At 54.4% G+C, this 18,733-nt stretch overlaps 1 protein-coding gene across 1 annotated transcript in view; it reads right to left on the reverse strand.

Annotated features, from left to right (window-relative positions):
- The window catches only part of CCDC33 (coiled-coil domain containing 33), a 123,812-nt gene that overhangs the window by 65,867 nt on the left and 39,212 nt on the right, over window positions 1–18,733 (reverse strand). Inside the window, exon 4 of the mRNA XM_063142607.1 lies at window positions 3,251–3,384. Within this exon, the coding sequence (XP_062998677.1) occupies window positions 3,251–3,384 (134 nt within the window). The remainder of the gene's footprint in view (window positions 1–3,250; window positions 3,385–18,733) is intronic.

Below are 18,733 nucleotides of genomic sequence, written 5' to 3' on the forward strand. Positions count from 1 at the left end.
CTTGCCTTTTACAAGCACTCAAAAAGGACAGATGTTTCTCAAAGGGAAAGACAACAAAAAGTGTGTGTAAACAGAAGTGAGGGATCCTGGTCAGATGCACAAGCCCTTGTCTTCCAGAACAGGTTCCTGAGAATTCCCCACATTTCTAAAGCGAAACTCTACAGCTAACTGAGCAAAAGGTCTACGTGGTTAAAATCCGCTCTCTTTTGCACATTATTCTTAGTCTCACTTGTGAAAATGCCCCCAAGGGCTTGAGATGCTTTGGGGACACCAATGTTGTCATCCAAGTGCTGAGCTGCTGTCCATGGTGCTGAGCTGCAATCCGCCCCCATTGGGGGAAAGAGGAAGGTGATGTGGTGCTTTGGGTATGCTTTGATTTCCCCGTCTGTCTATTCTGCCTCTCTCTCTCTCTTTGGGGATGTGAGGGCAGCTTGCCCCGGCGGTCCAGTGGGCCGCCTTCTCTCTCTCTCTCTCTCTCTCTCTCTCTCTCTCTCTCTCTCTCTCACACACACACACACACACACACACACACAGATGACGTGTTGAAAATACTGTCTTGTTAAGGCGGAAAATGTAGTCCCCAAATCAAGAAGGGACGAGAATCTTTGGAAAAAAGAAACAGGATGGCATGAGCTTGACCTCAAGAAGGTGGACCATCTTGAAGAGACCAAAATGGACTCACCGGGACTTTCCTACTGGCAACAGCGACTTGTAAGCTGGGCTGCAGAACCGCTTTCCACCCAAGGGCGGCATTCCACTCTGGGGTCACTCTCGGGGGCTGCTGCGTTCCAGTGGGCGGGTGGGGCCAAAGGGAGGAGCCAAAAGCACCCCCCCTTTAGCTGAAAGCTCTTTCTGTTCGTAACTAAGCCTTAGGATGGGGGTTGCGGGGACTGCACAAAAGCCGGGACAGCACTCAATGGCCGGGGCTTGGGGAAAGGGCATGTGGCCAGGGCCGGGGCTGCGGCCTTGTGGGCCACCATCGGCCCGGGCCCCCTTCAACCTTGCTTGCCTTGCAGAACAGCCTGGCTGAGCCCCGGCAGAGCTGGGCTCTGACCTCATTAGGAAGCCCAGAGTCAGGGGAAGACGGTTGCTTTGTGTCTCAAGATGGTCTCCGGGCTGCAAGCGTGTCTCATTATCCCCCCACCCCCTCGCCATCATCCTTTGTACCTCGGGCCCCTTGGACTAAAGGGGGAGAGAGAGAGAGAGAGAGAGAGAGAGAGAGAGAGGGAGCGCCTGGCACTCATGCGAGACTCAGCAACCAAAGAATGGAGCCGTTCCCCCTCTTCATTAACAGCAACTTGCTTTCGGCGTGACCCCATCAGAGACGGGCGGGGGGGATCACCACAGCAACAGCGACTGACGAAGACCCCTGAGAAGCAGCCTCCATACCACCAACAAGCCGCCACGGCCACACTCCTTCCCTTGCACCTCCCTTTGTCACTTCCCTCGTCTCGATGCAATAACAAACTCAAGCTGCTCGTTGGCTCCGGCGGCCACCCCGGGACACTGCAGCAGCAGCAGCAGCAGCGCCGGCTGCCCACCTCAAGAATGACACTTTTGACACAGAATGAATTGATCTCGCTCCGCTCAGCGCCCTGCCGCACCTTTTCCCTTGGCCCAACGACAAGCACCGTAATTCAACTCCTCCTTTGCTGGCACAGAAACAAGTACGCGGTTTTGCTGCCATGCTGAAGTAGGGCTGTCTCCATTTTGCGGGCTGTCGGGGGCCTTCCGTTCTATCATCTGCTCATTGATGGAATCATGTGTGGGTTTTTTGGCAAATTCCCAAATTTGCACTGGTGCAAATTCACCATTGCGAAAATATGCAAATCCTGGGATGTCAATCCAACCCTCCCATGTTTTCTAAGTAGCCCCACCCTTAGCTACCTGGGAGTAAACCCCATGGAGCTGAGTTGGATATATTTCTGGCCAGACATGTAGAGGTTGTGCTGTTAACTGAATCAAACATTTCCCTCCTCATGTGGGACACAGTTTAGAGAGAGAGAGAAACAAGTAGTGTGTGCAAATTAATAAACAAATGCCATGGAAAGAAACTGGAATGGTCAGGAATACTTAAAGGTATAAAACAAAGGCTTGCTTGGGTCCATGAATACCAGAATTTAGGGGCCCATCTATGCATAAAGCACCATTCCAGGGACTCTGAAGGATCTTTTGTATTTCCAGTTAACAGCACGGATTTCATTTAGATCCAGGAACTGTTTTTCTATAAAATCATCATTAACTACCAGAGAAGCTGTAGCTACTCATTCATGGCAGGGGTGAGTTGTTCCATTCATTCAGTTAAAGTATTTCTATTGCTCTCTTCAGGCAAAAAGTCTCTCAGAACGTAACCATAAAAATAACAACATCATCATGACCATCATCACTGTATTAGAGTGTATTCTTCCAGCTCGATAACGAGGCGCATGAATGAAGATTCTCAATGCCGCATCATCGCGCACAGAATGGCAGCGTATCTTGGCACTTTGAAAGCATCGCCTGGAACGGTCCGTAGTCCATGGACCAAACCGGCTAAATTATTCAAGGATCCCAGCGCACAGGCAGAGACAGTGGATGGAAGGCAGAGGCGCCTTCGCGCCATCTGCTGCCTCAGCCCCCAAATCCTGGCTTTGTGTAAATGAACGGGTCCTCCAAATGTGATTTGCACCAATTAAGGACCTGACCCTGAAAGAACACAGACCCCGTCTTTCTCAATCATTCCTGGCCGAGGCAGGTAGAGAAGTACATCAAACGCTGCTTTATTTCACTTAAGCAACCGCCGTAATGGAATTACATGGCGCGCTCGGACTGGCTGCCGCTAGCTTCATTTCGCCAGAACCGGGTGCAGATCTAATTCCAAACTCTAATGCCATTAGCATTATTACGATTACCCACATAACATCGCTCTGCTCGGAGCAATAACGCTCGCATCGCTCGCCAGGGCAGATGGGCCTGGGAGGAACCCTCCAAATTATCAACCATCATTTCCCCATCAAGTAAGCGACGGACCTGGAAGGAGGAAGGTGGCGTCCCAAGAGAGGAAGTAGAAGCAGCGCTCCCTACATGGGCAAAACCCATCCACCCCCCCGCACAGCAACGCTTCAAGGAGACCATCTCGGATCGCATGTGGGACGCGATGCCCAACGGGACTCACCGCTGCTGTTTCTTTCTTTTCTTTTAGAAAGGATGTTTCTAGCTAGGGATGGGAGGGAGAGGCATTAATTCGGTTCACATTTCAATGTGCTCTCACCTTCCTCGCCGGCATCTGCCGCGTCGATTTCCACGGTCACCTTCTCCTCCCACGTCGGGGAGTGCGTTGGCCGCGCGGTCGTGTGTGTCACCCCTTGGGCGGGCTGCTTGCTCTCCTCATCGGAGGTGGTTTTGCTGCGGAAGGGGAAGAGAAAGGGACAGGGGCTGACGTCAGGTCCGGGCCGCCAACGGCGGACAAGCCGTTGCACATGGCAGCGGGGGTGGCCTTTGGATTTCAGGCTGCAGAGGGGAGCCCCCTCCCAGTGGTGGGCAGGCCCAAAGGCAAAAAAAGGCATGGCAAAAACACAAAAGCACAGGTATGCTGTAGCTTGAAGTTCTTGCTGTCAGGAACTGGGCCTTGGAAAAGGCTTCTTGGTTGGTTTACAGCCTTGTTCACCCGGGAGGGAAGGGCTGACTGCCGGGCCGGGCTGATTTGGTTTCCAAAGGAGTACTTTGGGGCTCAGCCCCCACTTCCTGCTCATACTGAGGCTCTCGGGCCAGGGACTCGCCTTCTTTCAGTCCCCCCAAAAGGCTGCGCCCACCATGGCAACCAGGTGGTGAAGGGGCCACCCACCCCACTGTAGCCATTTTGCAGGAGCACCCAAGACACCCTCAATGTCCCAGATGTGCCCACAGCCCCCGCTCTGATCGCTCCACCTCATTGCCTGTGTGTGTGATGGAGACAACCTCATCTTTCCCACCTTTGAGTCTTTCTCTGTGGACATGACTTCTTGGTCACGGGCTGGCTGCAACTGAGCAGGGTTTCATAGAATCATAGAATTGCAGAGTTGGAAGGGGCCTACGAGGCCATCGAGTCCAACCCCCTGCTCAATGCAGGAATTCACCCTAAAGCATCACTGGCAGATGGTTCCCAGACCTACCTAGAGATGCTGGCGATTGAACCCGGGGCGGGGCCATAGCTCAGTGTTAGGGAGCACCTGCTTTGCGTGCGGATGGTCCCAGGTCCAACTCTGGGCTTCTCCAGGTAGGGCCAGGAAAAGCTCCTGCCTGAAATCCTGGAGAGTTCCTACCGGCCATGCTGGGCTAGCCAGAGCCAGGGCCTGACTCAGTAGAAGGAAGGCAGCTCCCTCGCTCCTAGGAGTTATGGCCTTCCCCCAATTTGGCCAGGTCTAGAGGACCAGATGTTTCAAAATCTCTGTTCTGCAGGGTAACTGGAGCCATTTGCATCACTAAAACCAACAGCTGTATTCCAGTAAGGTGTTCAATCATCTTCCAGTAACATTACACAAAATTCCTCTCATGCTCAAACCACTAAAATGCATGCAAAATCTCTGACTCTTTTCCAGTTTTGGAAACCACCTCCAAAACATGACTCACTCATCGGCGCAAGGGCTCCATGGGCTCAGCCAAGCTGAAAGGGAACAGGCCGGAGAGGGCCACGTGGCCTGATGAATCATCCTCAGGGTCCCCTTTTACTCTTCTCTTGAAAGGAAGCAGCTCAGTATTGCTAAATACCCCGAGGGGGCGGGTGGGAGGAGGGCCTTCCTCCGTGGCCCCACAAGCCAGGCCAAGAACCAATGGGGGGCGCTTTGGCAGATCACTAGGAGTCATTTCCAGTGCTCAGCCATAGAACATGGTGAGCCACTGTGGGGCCTGGTGGGCTCCCCTGCGTGGGCCCATTGCAGAAGAGGCCACCCGCTCAGTGAAACGATAGCTGCGAGAGGAGGTTGGACCAGGAGCAGTCGCCTCCAGGCCCCTTCGAATCGCAAACCAGGGCGAGCCGCTCTGTGGCTGCCATGGTTAGATGGCCAGGAGCTTGAAAGGCCTGCTGATTTCCTGCAATTCACTCAGGGACCTGCCAGTCCGTCTCAAACTACCTTCTGGGCCAGCCCTGATCTACTCTGAGACCAGAGATGCCAGGAACTGAACCCAGGCAACTGCATCACAAGTATGAGCGATGGTCCCTCCTGGAAATGTGAAGGCTTGCGGGGGATAGGAAATTAAAAAGAAAAAACCTTGTTTTTTTTACACACACACACACACACCAAGACAAATGTTTCTCTGGGCAAAAGTGCTGGTGGTTGTTTCGTCTGTGTGTGTGTGTGTGTCTGTGTGTGTGTGTGTGTTTCCTTTCTCCACCCTCCTGCAAATTCTCACTTTCCCCCCAGGCCTTTGCATGCCCAGTGCCTCCCCTGACATGTGAGGCCAGCTTGGGGATCTCAGCACATAAATGCCCAGAAGAGATCACTTCCAAACATCTCCCAGTAGCCGCAACTCCAGTCAAGAGAGCCCTGCTGGGCTACCTGGACCTCCCACAATCCGCCGTGAAGGAACAACAGAATCCCACTAAATCCCAAACACGAGTCCCCCTTGCCATGGCAAACGGGGGCCCTCTCCTGCCCTGAGCACCACGGGCCCTCTTAAGGAAGCCAGAGAGGCAAGGGCAGCTGGACGTCGGCCTTCTCTCCTTCTCCCCCTCCTGTCCTCCAGCCCATTCCAGGGTGAGCCCCGGGCCTTCAAACCCATTCCCAAAGCTGGCCTGGGAACTAGCAAGGCCAGCGGGGCGGTGAATCCACTCCGGGTTTCAGTCAGCACTCTCCAAGGAGCTCTCCAAGACGCTTTGCTTCACATCTCGGGTAGCTGCTTTCAAGTTCTGGCTGATTCTGATGGAAACCCGGAGCGGATTTACTGCCCCACAGGCATTGGAGCCACCAGCCTCCACTGCTTCCAGCTTGCCACGGATGCTTCCCATGAAGAGCAAAGTGCCAAGTGGCTCCAGAGTTGCCAAGGAAATGCAGTCGAGGCTGGAGAGCAGCCAGGCGTCTGAGAAGGTCTTGGCCTGGTGCTCAGAAGCTGCTGTGGGGGAGAACTGGGGGGAGGGAGGGAGGGAGGGAGGGGGACTGAGCCCAGACTTCTCAGAAGAGGTCTTTCAGGGGGGAGTTCTGGGATTTGTCTTTTTCTAAAAAAAAAAAAAAAGCCCTAGTAAAAGCAGGCAACTTTGCAGAATTTTCTTTAGATATTCTTTTTGTGGCAGCTCCCAACTCCCCCGTGACCCAGAAGGATGCGAGGTCCAGGGGGCCCTGGGGAGGGTGCGCAGGGGACACCGGGACACCCACACCGTGGCTGCTCACAGCCACCCCCACCCCCACCCCACCCCCAAAAAAACCCCTAGGAAACGAGAGAGTAGCTGTGCTGCGGCCACTGCTAAGTGTGAGCCTCATCCTGAGGAAGTTTTGGAGAATGTATTCCAACGGCGAAAGAGACGTGTGGAGAAACGTCCCCGCAGTATCTCTGCCCACAAATCAGGTGGAGAATGTTGGGATGCCTTTTGCCCACAACGTCGGAGAGAGACCAGGAAATGCAACTAGACTCGTCTCTTTTCCTTTCCTTTCTTCTCCTTGGGAGGAGGCAAATGGCCGCTGGCTTAAACGAATCTGCCCCAAGGATTGCAGAAATACAAAAGGAAACCTTTAAAAAGTTTTTAAAAAGGCAGGCAGAGCCTCCCACCAAACACTGAATGAGGACCAAACACGTGGGGCTGTGGAAAGGGCGCGTTCACGAGGTCCGCCTCCCCCCCCCCCCCGCCCCCGCATCCTGCTTCAGAGGAATGGTTCCCTTCTTATGCAAATGTAATCTATTATTGAATAGATTAAAACATACACAGCTACTTAGATTTCTTCAATGTGGAGACAACCCTTCTCCTAAGTGAAATCATTTAATAGGGCAGCCGGGAGGTCGGGCTGGAACCCATCAGTCAATTTTGGGTACATAGCAGTTTTGCACGTCTCCGTTCTGTCCTGTTTCTGCATTAATATAAGCTTTTCAAAAACAAAAATCCTACCTAAATATGCATTTTAATGTTTTTCCACAAAATACACATTCTACGTGTATTTTCACTCTAGGTACACAGTTCTAAATGCATTTTATCCTTTAAAATGCATTTTATATATTTTTATTGTAAATTAAGAAGTTTTTATTCCCAATTTGCTATGTTTCTTTGGGCCGAGAACTACTCTGCAGCATTCAGGGAAATTGAAAACCCAAACAGTGATGAGATGACTTCCGACCCACATGCTTGTCTGGGAGGTACAGATCCGGATGTTCACACCAACACGTGGGCTGAGCAAAATCCTCCAACATGCCTGTTCCAGGGGGATCAGGAACACTGGCTGGGATTTGGAAGACTCAGCCAAGCTGGCAGTTCCCAGTTTCCCATTTCGGAGAAAGCCATGAGCCAGCAGAACGGGGCAGGGGCTGGGTAGCAGCTGAGGGGGGTCCCCCCCCCGCTCTTGAATGTCCACTGCTGCTTACAGCTGGTGTGGATGACTGGCGTGTTGTGGGGGCAGGGCTCGTGGGGGGGGGGGCGCACCCAGACCTTTTTATTAACAGGGACGCTGATGTCATCTCCCCCCCCCCTTCAAAATTCCCCATTCCCTCCCAGCTTAGCTGCAATCCTCACAGCAGCTGGGAAAGGGGATGAATTTTCCCAACAACAGTATTGTCCCTTGGTGCAATGCAAGGCACTTTGGCATCGCTCGGTCTTCAGTGGGCAATGAGGACCTGTTGGTTTTACTGATCTTGGCGGACATGTAAACAGCTAGAGCTGGTTTGTTGCTATGGATCGACATTCAACACAGCTGCCTGAATTTGGGGACTCTTCTTGGGGGCTTGGCCACGAGACTGTGGGGATGAATGGCTGCGCTTCAAAACTGACCACTGGTGGATGATGGAAAATCTACAGCTCTGTCCTAGCCTCCCCCAACCTGGTACCCTTGATATGTTTTAGACAACAACCCCCATCAGCCCCAGCCAGCAAGGCCAATGGCTTGGGATGATGGGCGTTGTTGTCCAAACCATCCAGAGGACACCAGGTCAGGGCGAGGATGCTCCATCCTTACTGGGAAATATCTAGCTTCCACCTACTGCCATAGCCACTTCTTTGGTTTGGGGCTCATATTGATTGATCTAATCCATTCCATCATTTACACTTCACTCTCAGCCTTTCAGTCCCCTGGAGACGGTAGTCATTATGCACGGAATGCCTATTATCACCCCGTACCCAATACAAATTCCCTGAAGGTGTGATGAAGAGGCTAGGCAGGTACTCAGGAGAGAGAGGAGGCCAGGCAGAGGCAGGGGGGGAGCAGAGGGGGGAGTGTTAAGGACCTTCATCAAGAAGCATTGAGAAATCGCACCACCAGCAGTGGCCCAAGTGTTAATTGCCACCCGGCTGGCATTTACGAAATACATCTTTTCCATAATTATCCATTTATGTTGTTTATTTTAATTTTGCAGAGTCTGTGGCGATTTCTACAATTGTGGCAATTAGCACCAGAGTAGATCAGAAATTCTCTCTTTCGTTGGAGTGGTGTGCTGGGAGCAGCAGAAAGCATAAGGCTCACCCTGTACCAAGGATTCAGTCTGCTTTGTCCTGAACTTTGAGAATATTTCTTTTTAAAGTTTCCATAAAACTCTTAAGCATTTTTCTGCCCATTTCGACGCATTTCTACCATGTCAGACCGCTTGTTCATGAACACCCACCACGTTCTACTCCAGGGCTCCCCTCCAGCGTGATGCCCACAGGTGCCAGGGTGTGCCTAGAGGCATTGCTCCCTGCACAAATTGAATTGGGAGTGAGACAAACGCAACCACGTCTTCCACAACTGACACATGTTTTTGGTGCCCACATGCTGGGGCTCTCATCTGGAGTTTTGAGCGGGGCAGGCTCCCGCACACGGTGAGCAAAAAGAAAGCTCTCATCCACCCCTCGATGAAACATCCAACGAAAGGACCCCTGCTCTCCTTGTGTGCATTTCTGCCAGAGAACCTGCAGGACCTACAAAAGACCCGGACCTTCCCCAACCTGCTTTCCAGATGTGCTGGTCTGCAACTCTGCTTGTTCCAAGCCAGCAAGGCCAACGGCTGTCACCCATGAAAAGCAACACTCATCAGTTCATCATATGTCTTTTAGGGTTCAATGTAGGGTTGTAGGTCCTACAACTCTCAGGAGCCGTCCCCCAGCCAGCCAGTCTGGCTGGAACATGCTGGGAGTTCTAGGACTTGTTTCTGCCTAACTGGCATAGGATGCACCCTGGGTTGAGTAAACTGATTAAATCTGCAGAAATGTACGTACAAGGAACAAACAAGCATCCTCACGAAAAGTATGCGTACTTCTGTTGGTTCGAGGTGACGCGCGCCGGACGCGCCAGGGGCCATCTGGAAAAGCCTTCTTACAACAACAACCACCTTTCTCACACACACAAGTGGGAAAGCTTCTGCTAAGGTGGGCCATTTGCCATCCAAAGTTTCAATACACATCTGTATTCTTAAAAAGATTAACACATTAATTTTTAAAAAATCTGCTGATTTAATTGTCTAATCTTACTGACTCATCAACTCAGTGTCGCAGTTCTGGTATTCCCCATTTGGACCTATTTCCAACCCAGTGGGGAGGGGGCAGAAACCACCCTCTTGGAGTGGTTCCTCCTCAGTTAAAAAGTCTGCAGGAGTCCACTGAGGATGACGGGGCTCAGCTGGCAGCTGGGGGGGGGGGAGGCGTGACGTGCCACCTTCCTTGCTGGAGACGGCGGCGCCAGATGGCCGAGAGGTTGGGCTCCTGGGGACGGGCGCGAGGCCTGTCCTTGAGACTTCCTTGCGGACCTCCCCAGCTGCTGCTCTGCCTCCCCAGCCCTCTCCCGCTCCCTCGCCCCCCCGCCCCCTCCTCTCCCAGCCATCAGCCAATGAAAATTTAATGGCTGTTTCTTACGAGCCATTTGCTCGGGCCCATCCACCACCACCACCACCACCACCACCCATTGCCGGGAAGGCGGATTTAACAGTGCACCCTCCCTCCTGCCGCGTGTTAATGGGATGCTTGCTTCAGAAGCCAGGGGGGGGGACGGGACATTGCTCCCGTGCAACTCCTCCACCTCCGCTCCTTTAAGTTTTTATCGTTATTTCTGTTCTTCTTCTTCTTTCCTCTTAAGTATAGCTGCTGGCATTTCATCTAGTAATTGGCCCTCTGTTCGCTCAGGCAGCATTTCCACCCTCCAGGAAAAGGCCTGCCACCTGATCACATGACCCCCCCCCCCTGCTTTCATCTCTCCCCCCCCCCCCGCTCTGCATCCCCAAAGAGCTCGCTGGACCACCAGGGCATCAATAATGGATGAAAGGATGCCTTCCCCTCTCCTTTCCACCCTGCCGGGGAGGGCAGCTATCGGGAGCTCTGCCGACGTACGGCCAGGGCCCTTGCGGCATCAGGAGGAGGACCAAGACAACAGGCAGAATCAGCCTGAACTGCAAGAAACCCACCCGGCTTGGCCTGAGCTGCAGGCCAGGATCAATAATAGGCCTCTTCAGAAATGCTATTTCTCCCCAAATCAAAGGAGCAGCATCAATGCAAACGCACAGGAGGAGGAGCCGAGGGCCCCGAACGCGCAGGCTGGGCCGGCCTGATCCCCGGCCTCGCAATGTGTTGCCTTGCTTGGAGTCCGCTGCTCGGAGGAGCAACAAGCAGGCTCAGATGGGGCTGCTACTCTCCCACCCCCCCGGCAATCTCCCTCGCTGCGCCTGCCTGACCCATCGGCTCATGGCGAAGGACAGTGTGCAGGGGAGAACATGAGGCAGAGGATGGGGCAGCACCATCCACACCAGGCCATTCCTTAACCAGGTCACATCTCCAGGACCGGAACGCAGCCCTGCAGCCCAGAGAATGTACATTCCCGAGTGTGCAAGGCAATTTGAGCAACCAAAAAGGTGCTCAAAAAACAGGGGCACTTGGGAAATGTGCATAAAGACATGTGTACATTTAGAAATGTGCACAGCCTTGGGGGTGGGGTGGGGGGCTGGATCACAAGGTTCAGGACAGACCAAACTGACACCTGAGAAAATCCCCAAAGTTCAGGAAGGGCGGGTCTGACGTTCACAACACTGAGGAACTAGGAGGGAGCTCCACGGCCCGATGACTCCCCCTGGGCTGCTCTTGGCCCACCTGCCCAGGCCCATCCTGCTCCTGCTTCCGTCCTGCCTGAAGGCTAAGGCTGCTTTCTCCAGACGCCTTTGCCTCCCCCTGCTGCTGCCTGAAGGCCCCACCGCCTCGCCCTGGGCCTGCCAAGGGAAGCAGAAACCAAGCAGGGGCCCCAGCCAAGGCGGAGAGAGAGGGAGAGCCAGCCCAGCCCGGGAAGAAGCCAGGCAGCCAGAGGGAGCAGCAGGGGGTGGGGGGCAAGCCCAGAGCTCCACCAGGGCTGGAGGGAGAAAATCCCCCCTGTGATAATGAGCTCCGTGGGGGATTGTTCCGGGGCTAAGCGTGCTCAGTCCCAATGAAGGCATGGGGTGGGGGGATGCGCGCACACACACCCCTGTGTGGAGGGGAGAGGCAGAGCAGGAGGCTCTTGACACACCCTTCATTAACCCAACCTAGGGTAAAATGGGTCAGGGGGGATGGAGACAGCCATGGCCATGTCTACACGTGCAGCAGCAGGAGGGCCAAGAATACTTTAAAAAAAACCCACCATATTTTCTCACAATGCTCTGGCTGTTGCATCATTCCTGGGTGTGGTGGTGGGAAATGGCAGCCACCCCAAGGGGAGGGCAGCCCTCACTGGCGGCTGCCACCACCGCCTCCCCAGAAGACCCTAGCACTGTGCAAAGTCCAGGGGCATTCTGGGGGGGGGGAGGAATGGCAGCCATCAGGAGCAACCATTAAAGCTCTGGGTGTTCGTTTTGGAATGAATGGAAATTAAACCAAATGGGCCTCATTCAGTTTAATTTTTCTCCATTTCTTGCAGCACGCTGTCCAAAAGTGGCCTCCCCCCCCACCTGCTGTCTCTCACATTATTCTCCAGTTTGGACCCAAACTGAGGTGGATGTTCTGTGCCCCCTCCCTTGCACACTGCAATGGTAGCACCCCAGGTAAGAAAGATCCTGGGAAATGTACTTTTCCCAGGGCTCCTGGATCCGTATTGTGGATGTCAGGTGACCTGGAAACTACATTTCCCAAGGCTCCTTGCTCCTGAGGGCTGGAACTCACGAGCAGGATGGGGGAGGCATTTGAACCCTACTTGGCTCCCAGCTATGCCATTGGGATTGGGGAATGTGTTGGTGGGAAGCAGCTCCCCAGTCTGATGCCACATCAAGCTGGGTGGGTGTGGCAACGCTCAGCCATCATCAATCCCATTGCTTGACGTCACTTGCACTGGCTTCTCAATGGCTTCTCAAAAGCCGGCAAGCAGCCTGGGCCATAACCTCCGTTCGATCTGAAGGGGTCTCAGACGTTTGCAGCAGCAAATGACCTGAAGAGCATTGAGCTGGGCAAGATCTTTCCTGCAGCAGATACAGCAAGCCCAGACCTCTCTAGTTCTCCTGCCACAGCGACCTACTTTTTGCGGGCCTCTTCGGGGTTGAACAGTCGAACGGCGCATTTCACCATCAGCTGCGCCTGCATGACTGCACAGAAGTAGCATTTGCTTGGAATCACACTGCACTCCAGAGGGAAACAGGAAAGAGCTCGGAGAGAGGAAGTGTGAAAGGAGGAAGGCAGGTGGTTGGCAGGAACAAAGGGTTGCTTGGATTGAACAGCAACCGAGGAACAGAGGCTGCCACCACCCCCTACATCCACCTCAGCCTGAGCCAAGCCACTCTCAGACCTTATAGCACACCCCTAAGGGGTATGAAGCAAGGGCCCAAGCCGCCCCACTCTGCTTCAAAGCCCTTGGCTGAAACCGTCAACAGTAGCAATGACCAAGACCAAAGCTCTGGACTTAGTCCAAGACCAATTCGAATGAAGCGCAAACATTCCGTTACGATCGGTGGTGAGCTTATTTACAGAAAGGGAATAGCATGCAAAAGAACCAGAGCAAGGTTTGAGAACAACACTTACAGGGCAAACCAACAAATCTGTCGATAGGCACTGTATAGCGCCGTGGGTCTTCAATAGAACCAGCCCTCAGAATTTAGCACTGGTGCAAAGCAAACTGGACAGGGCAAAATGAAAGCATAGCATCTCCCCTCCTCCCCGGTTTTATATCCAAAAGCCTCTAGCAAATCTGAGGTGATCCCTTTCAGCCAATCATACGCTAGCTGGAAACAATCTGCCTGGGATGATTATTTTTGGGTGTGTGTGTGTGTGTGTGTATGAGCAGAAGGTTCTTCTCACCAACCATCAGCTGAATCCATTCTTCCCACTCAATGGATGTTTTACTGTGGCCTTGAAGCCAGGGACAGCATGAGATAACAGCCCAGGTGGCCTAACAAAGGCACGCAGGCCGAGCCTCTCGGAACGGAGCTGGACACGGTGCTGAAACACAGGCGGCAAAACGCATTCCCTGGCAGGAAGCCAGCACACCTGCATCTCATGCCTTGTGGGTTTCTTGTGGCGCAAGGGCGCGGCAAAATCTGATAGGACCTAAACATGGAACATTCAGTGCAACAGAAAACTACAACGGCAGACTTAGAAGGGCCCCACGACCTGCTTAACTGGACGTCAACCAACACAAACTTCGAGATTGCGCTGTCCTTGTGGCAGGGAAGCTGTGATTGCGGACTGGGTGAGCAGTGGGCGGCACAGAAGGCCCCGCTCTTCAGAGAACTAAACCATTTGCAGTCCAGACTCCATCAGGGAAGGAAAAACAGTTTGGCTGGCGTTGAAACCTCACAGCAGGGCAGGCCGTGAGGCCTGGGGAAATGCTGGGATGTAGGCAAGCTAAAGCACAGGGAGAGGTCAAAATCCAGAAGGCTGGAGAAAGGGCACCAAGGAGGCCTTTGCCTGAGGAAGAAAGGACATAAGCGGAGAGCGAGCTCTGAGGGAAAGGGCAGAGCGGCCGAGGGACAGAGGCATGAAGGCTCCCCAGGAACTCTGGGTCAAGGGGGCCGACTCCAGCCAGGTTGGCTGAGCCTGGAGCGTCGGCTTTTTAAGAACTCTCCGGCTGCAAAGGAGTCCAATTTCAAAGTCACGAAGCTACGCAGAACGTTGGTTCAGCTCCCATCCCGTCATGGCTGTTCAATCCTGGGTGGTGTCCAGGGGGCCCGGGGTCATGAGGGGCCGTTACAAGCAGTGCCAGATCTCCTCGCACAGAAATACAAGTCTCGGGGGCTCGTAGCGATGCTCACCTCAGGTACGAAGCTCTGGTTCAAATCAAGCCCAGTCGCCGGTGGAGGCTGGGGGCTCCGAGGTCAGTGGAGCAGCGAACCATCAAAGCGCCTCAGAGAGGCTCCCGCCAAGTGCTGGTTGTTCCGGCAGATTCACTGCCCCACTGACATCAGAGCCACCAGCCTCCGTGGCCCAGTCTGGGGCTCTGGGGAAGAACTGGTCCCTGTTCCGGCGCTCCCAATCCAGTGGCAGATTGGAGTCCGAAGTAGCTCAGAAAGGGGCTTCGAAACAGAAGCTGTTTTCTGAGCTTGGGGGTGCTGAGGGGGGGAGGGATGTGCTTCAGTTGTCTGGGGCTAATTCTGAGCCTGACGGGAGGAGTTCTTACCGACGGCACCCTAAAGCAGGCTGAGGCCAAGGCCAGAGGCACGAGGCTGAGACCACGCCTGGAATGGAGGCCTCCTGAGGGCCCCGTGTGCCGAGAGGCCGCCCAGGGGCTACGGACTCATCCAGGCCTCCATCATTCTGCAGCTCAGCCTCCTGTTGCCTCAAGAGCTCACGGCTGCATGAGCCTCACACGCCCCCCTCGCGCGCGATTCCTCACTGACCCCGCTGACCCCTTTCAGAGGCCCCACGGAGCGCTGGGACAATGGGAGCTTTCCCGGCAATCCTGGGGCAGAAAGCAAAAGAACCACTCCGGAGACCTTGAGTTTCTCTTGTCTCTACTGAAGTGGATGAGCTAAACCAACGTTCGCCAGCCTGATGCTTGCAAGTCTGAAACCTCTGGAGAGCACCGGGTTGATGCATTGTTTGCCATAAGATCCGGCCTTTGTGTCCTAAAGCTGACTCTCAGCACTGCTGGGCTGCTGATGGTGGGGGGCACCCCCTCCCCCCACACCTTCGCAGGAGCCCCCACTTCGCACACCTCTCACGGCCACTCTCCCACTAGCCTCCTTTCCACAACTGTTTTGGCAGAAGGTCCCCGGCGCAGGTTGTTCTCAAGCGCTCCTGCACCCCGGACACAAGGACGGACCCACGCCGCCACCCCCCTCCCTCCCCCTCGGCCAGCACGAGCAGGTGCAGAGAGGCAACTTTTACTTCCTGCCAACTGCTGCGGAGACCGTCAGGGTCGTTCAGGGACAGAAGTGAAGAGGAACAGGATTCAAAGGGGGCATCATGGAATTGAAAAACAGAAGCTCCGGCAGGTGGTGGCAGGGAGGAATCGATTGGGATCCCTGGTCATGACTTCTTGAGTCATGACCAGGGATGGTGGAGATGGTGGAGCCAGTCCTGACCTCTGCTGGGCACCTCCTCTGAAATCTTTAAAAGGACGGCTGGTTTGATGTCTATAATGGACAAGTCAGCTCTAACGAATTGAGCCCTTGTCCAAAGTCACCAGAGTGGCAAGGGGGGGGGGAGAAAGTGCTCCCAAAAGGATGCCCCCCCCCGCACGCACGCATGTCCCCTGGTTTGGGACTCCTCCGTGAGTTTGGGTTCTGTGCCTGCAGCTTTGGCAGCAGGGATGAGGTGGAGGGCTGGGCCCGGGAGCCCAGCAATCGAGGGCGGGGGGGTGCTCCAGACTTTGGCGGGCCAGGCGCCGGGAAGAGGCAGCTTCCCCAGGGAGCCCCCACCTCCTTCCTCACACACACCCCTGCATCCCCAACAGCTCCTGCTCCTCATTCCCTTCCTCCTCTTTGCTCCCCCTTGCCAGGCAGAGAGCCAGGGGGCCGGGGAGGGGGGCACGTGGCATCCGCTGCTGCTCCTCCTGCACAGGGGCCAGAGCGAGAAGCAGCAGGTGGGCAAGCAGGTGGCAAAGGGCGAAGCAGGGTTGGCTTGCCAAGTAAACAGATAAAGTCTTGTTGCTGTGATCCGCCATGAGGACATCGTTACAGAGACCTGTGGGGAAAAGGGCCCCGCTGATATGAAAGATTGCAAAGAGAGAGAGAGAGGGAGAGAGGGGTGGGTGGGTGGGTGGGTGCCTTTTTGGGCCCAAGTTCATGGAGATTCGCTTGGGAGCGACACCCCATCACCCCCTCCTGCTCCTCATTTGCATCTGGCTAATTCACGCTGCCTAAAGAATGCCGCTTCAATGGCGGCCTCGTTAGGGAAGGCCCCGCCCAGCAGCAGCAGCAGATCCGGCCGCCCCCCCAAGGCCCTCGCAGCCTGCCGGCCCCGCTCCTCCATCACACGCGCCCCCCTCTCATGCCACATTTCACGTGCTCCAAGAACACGCCCAGCACTCTTGCAAACAAGAACCAATTTCCTTCCACCTCGCTTTCCTCACCAGGGTTACTAAAAATAAAATGAAGCCCTCGCCGCCACACGCCGGATTCACAACCCCCATACAAACATCCACCCGAGCGGCTCCTGACCCTTTCTTACCTCCCCCCCCCCACTCTATGTTGCCATGGTGATGGAGTGATGGACCCCTGTCAAAAGGCAGAGAGAGAGAGAGAGAGAGAGAGAGAGAGAGAGAGAGAGAGAGAGAGAGAGAGAGAGAGAGAGGCCTGCAACATTCGCACACAGCCTGCGTGTCACCATTTAGGCTATTGATGTTTCAGTCTCCCAGGGTTCTTTGGGCATAATTGCTTTATGGAAATGGGCTCCAGAAACACAGCTGACCCAGCATAGGCAACGACCGGGGGAAACAGCAGCAGCAGCAGCAGCAGCAGCAGCAGCCCACCCACTCACCCTCCGCGCACGGCTGCTCCAACACGGGCCAAATCCAAAGGGAGACCGTGGAATTTTGCAGGGTTCGCATCTTGAGGTGTTTTTTTTTAATGATATCCCACCATTCCACAAAAAAATAGCATTCCAGGAAGTGGCTCACAATAAAATCCAGAGTAAAACCACAAAATTAATTAAAATAGAACATGAAAGCAAATAAATTAAGAACACAATACAATAAATAAATAAGCACCATCCAATGAAAAACCCCTTTAGCCACAGACCGACGTAGAAACCAAAGGCCGGCCTGAGCAGACACGTCTTTGCCTGCTGGCAGAAGGACAACAGAGCGGAGCCGGCCTGGCCTCCCCCGGCAGGGAGTTCCAGAGTCTGGGAGCAGCCACTGAGAAGGCCCTCTCTCGTGTCTCCTCCAAACATTCCTCTGAGGGAGTGGGACTTAGAGAAGGGCCTCCCTGGAACATCTAAACCCTTGAACAGGTGTGTAGGAGAGGAGGCGGTCTTCTGTGGCCCCCAGCTGTGTAGGGACCGGAGAGTGTTTTTCCAAGAGATGGGCGTGTTGCTCAGCATAGGGCTGTTCCCCATGTTCCTACAGATGGGGGCAGAAGTGGGGCTTGTTCACGCTGCTGCTGCCGCTGCCACCACCACCACACCACCACCACCACCACCACCACCACCACCCCAGCAGCAAGTGTTGTGCTGGAGCATTTGGCCCGGCCAAATTATGCATGTTTCAGCAGGGTGAAAACCTTTCTGCAGAATTTTAAGAATTGGAGTCGGGGCGGGGGGGCGGCAGAGGAGCATACTTTTTTTAGACAACATGGATGAGGTATTTTTTCTTTCATTTCTTTTTTTAACCCTCCCCAACCCCCAAAAAGGTTTGCCACTAATTCAGGCTCCCAAGGACAACAAGTGTGCTGCTTTTTTTGTTTTAATGGTTAAAAAAAAAACCTTCGTCCACCTTGTCTTTAAAAAGCAAGATCTTGCCCCCCCCACCCCCAAATCCTTGACATTCAAAAGTCACTGGATATCCTCTTAATGTCACAGGAAGACAAAGAGGGTTGGATCCAGAACCATCACTCTGCCGCCAGTGCAAGAACACCGTTTGCGAAACGGGACTCCTCGTCTGCTCCTCCCCCTCTCCTGCAGCTCCCCTCCCCCCAAATCCACTCCACGTGCGCCACTTCTGGATCACCACTTCTTGACCCGCTTCTGGTGCATTCTGGGCCAACAGTTCTGAGCGCCTTCTAAGCCCACGGCAGACAACACAATGGATCGTAGCCCCTTTCGTCCGACTTCCATCTGGGGCCTTAGTGCGGCCAGCAGAACACGGGGAATCGTTTCCTCTCCCTGCTGCTGGGGGCGCTTTTCATGTTTGGAGCGGGGCCCAGGTGGGAGGCCCTGAGCGCTGGAGCAACGTCTCTCTCGCCGCTTTGAATGTCAGTTCTGCCTCCGGGCGAGTCCGGGGTTTGGAAACTCTCCGCCTCCCTACTCAGGCATTTCCTGTGATTCAAGTGTTTATTCAGCAAGGCTTCAGACAGACACGCCATCTTCATCACCACAAGAAGGATGGGTGCGGAGGCGGTCCCCCCCCCCTGAAGTCACCCACATGCACCCTGGGCCCCTGCACCTCTCTCCCCTCTGCATCCAAAGGCCACGGAATCTGTGCAGCTAAACAAAAACAGCAATGCAAATACAACTGCCTGGAATCCAAAGGAGCTGGCAGACCCCCCACAAACAGACCCTGGCCAGGAA

Source organism: Elgaria multicarinata, chromosome 16, assembly GCF_023053635.1.
Source record: "Elgaria multicarinata webbii isolate HBS135686 ecotype San Diego chromosome 16, rElgMul1.1.pri, whole genome shotgun sequence".
Classification (NCBI taxonomy): domain Eukaryota; kingdom Metazoa; phylum Chordata; class Lepidosauria; order Squamata; family Anguidae; genus Elgaria; species Elgaria multicarinata.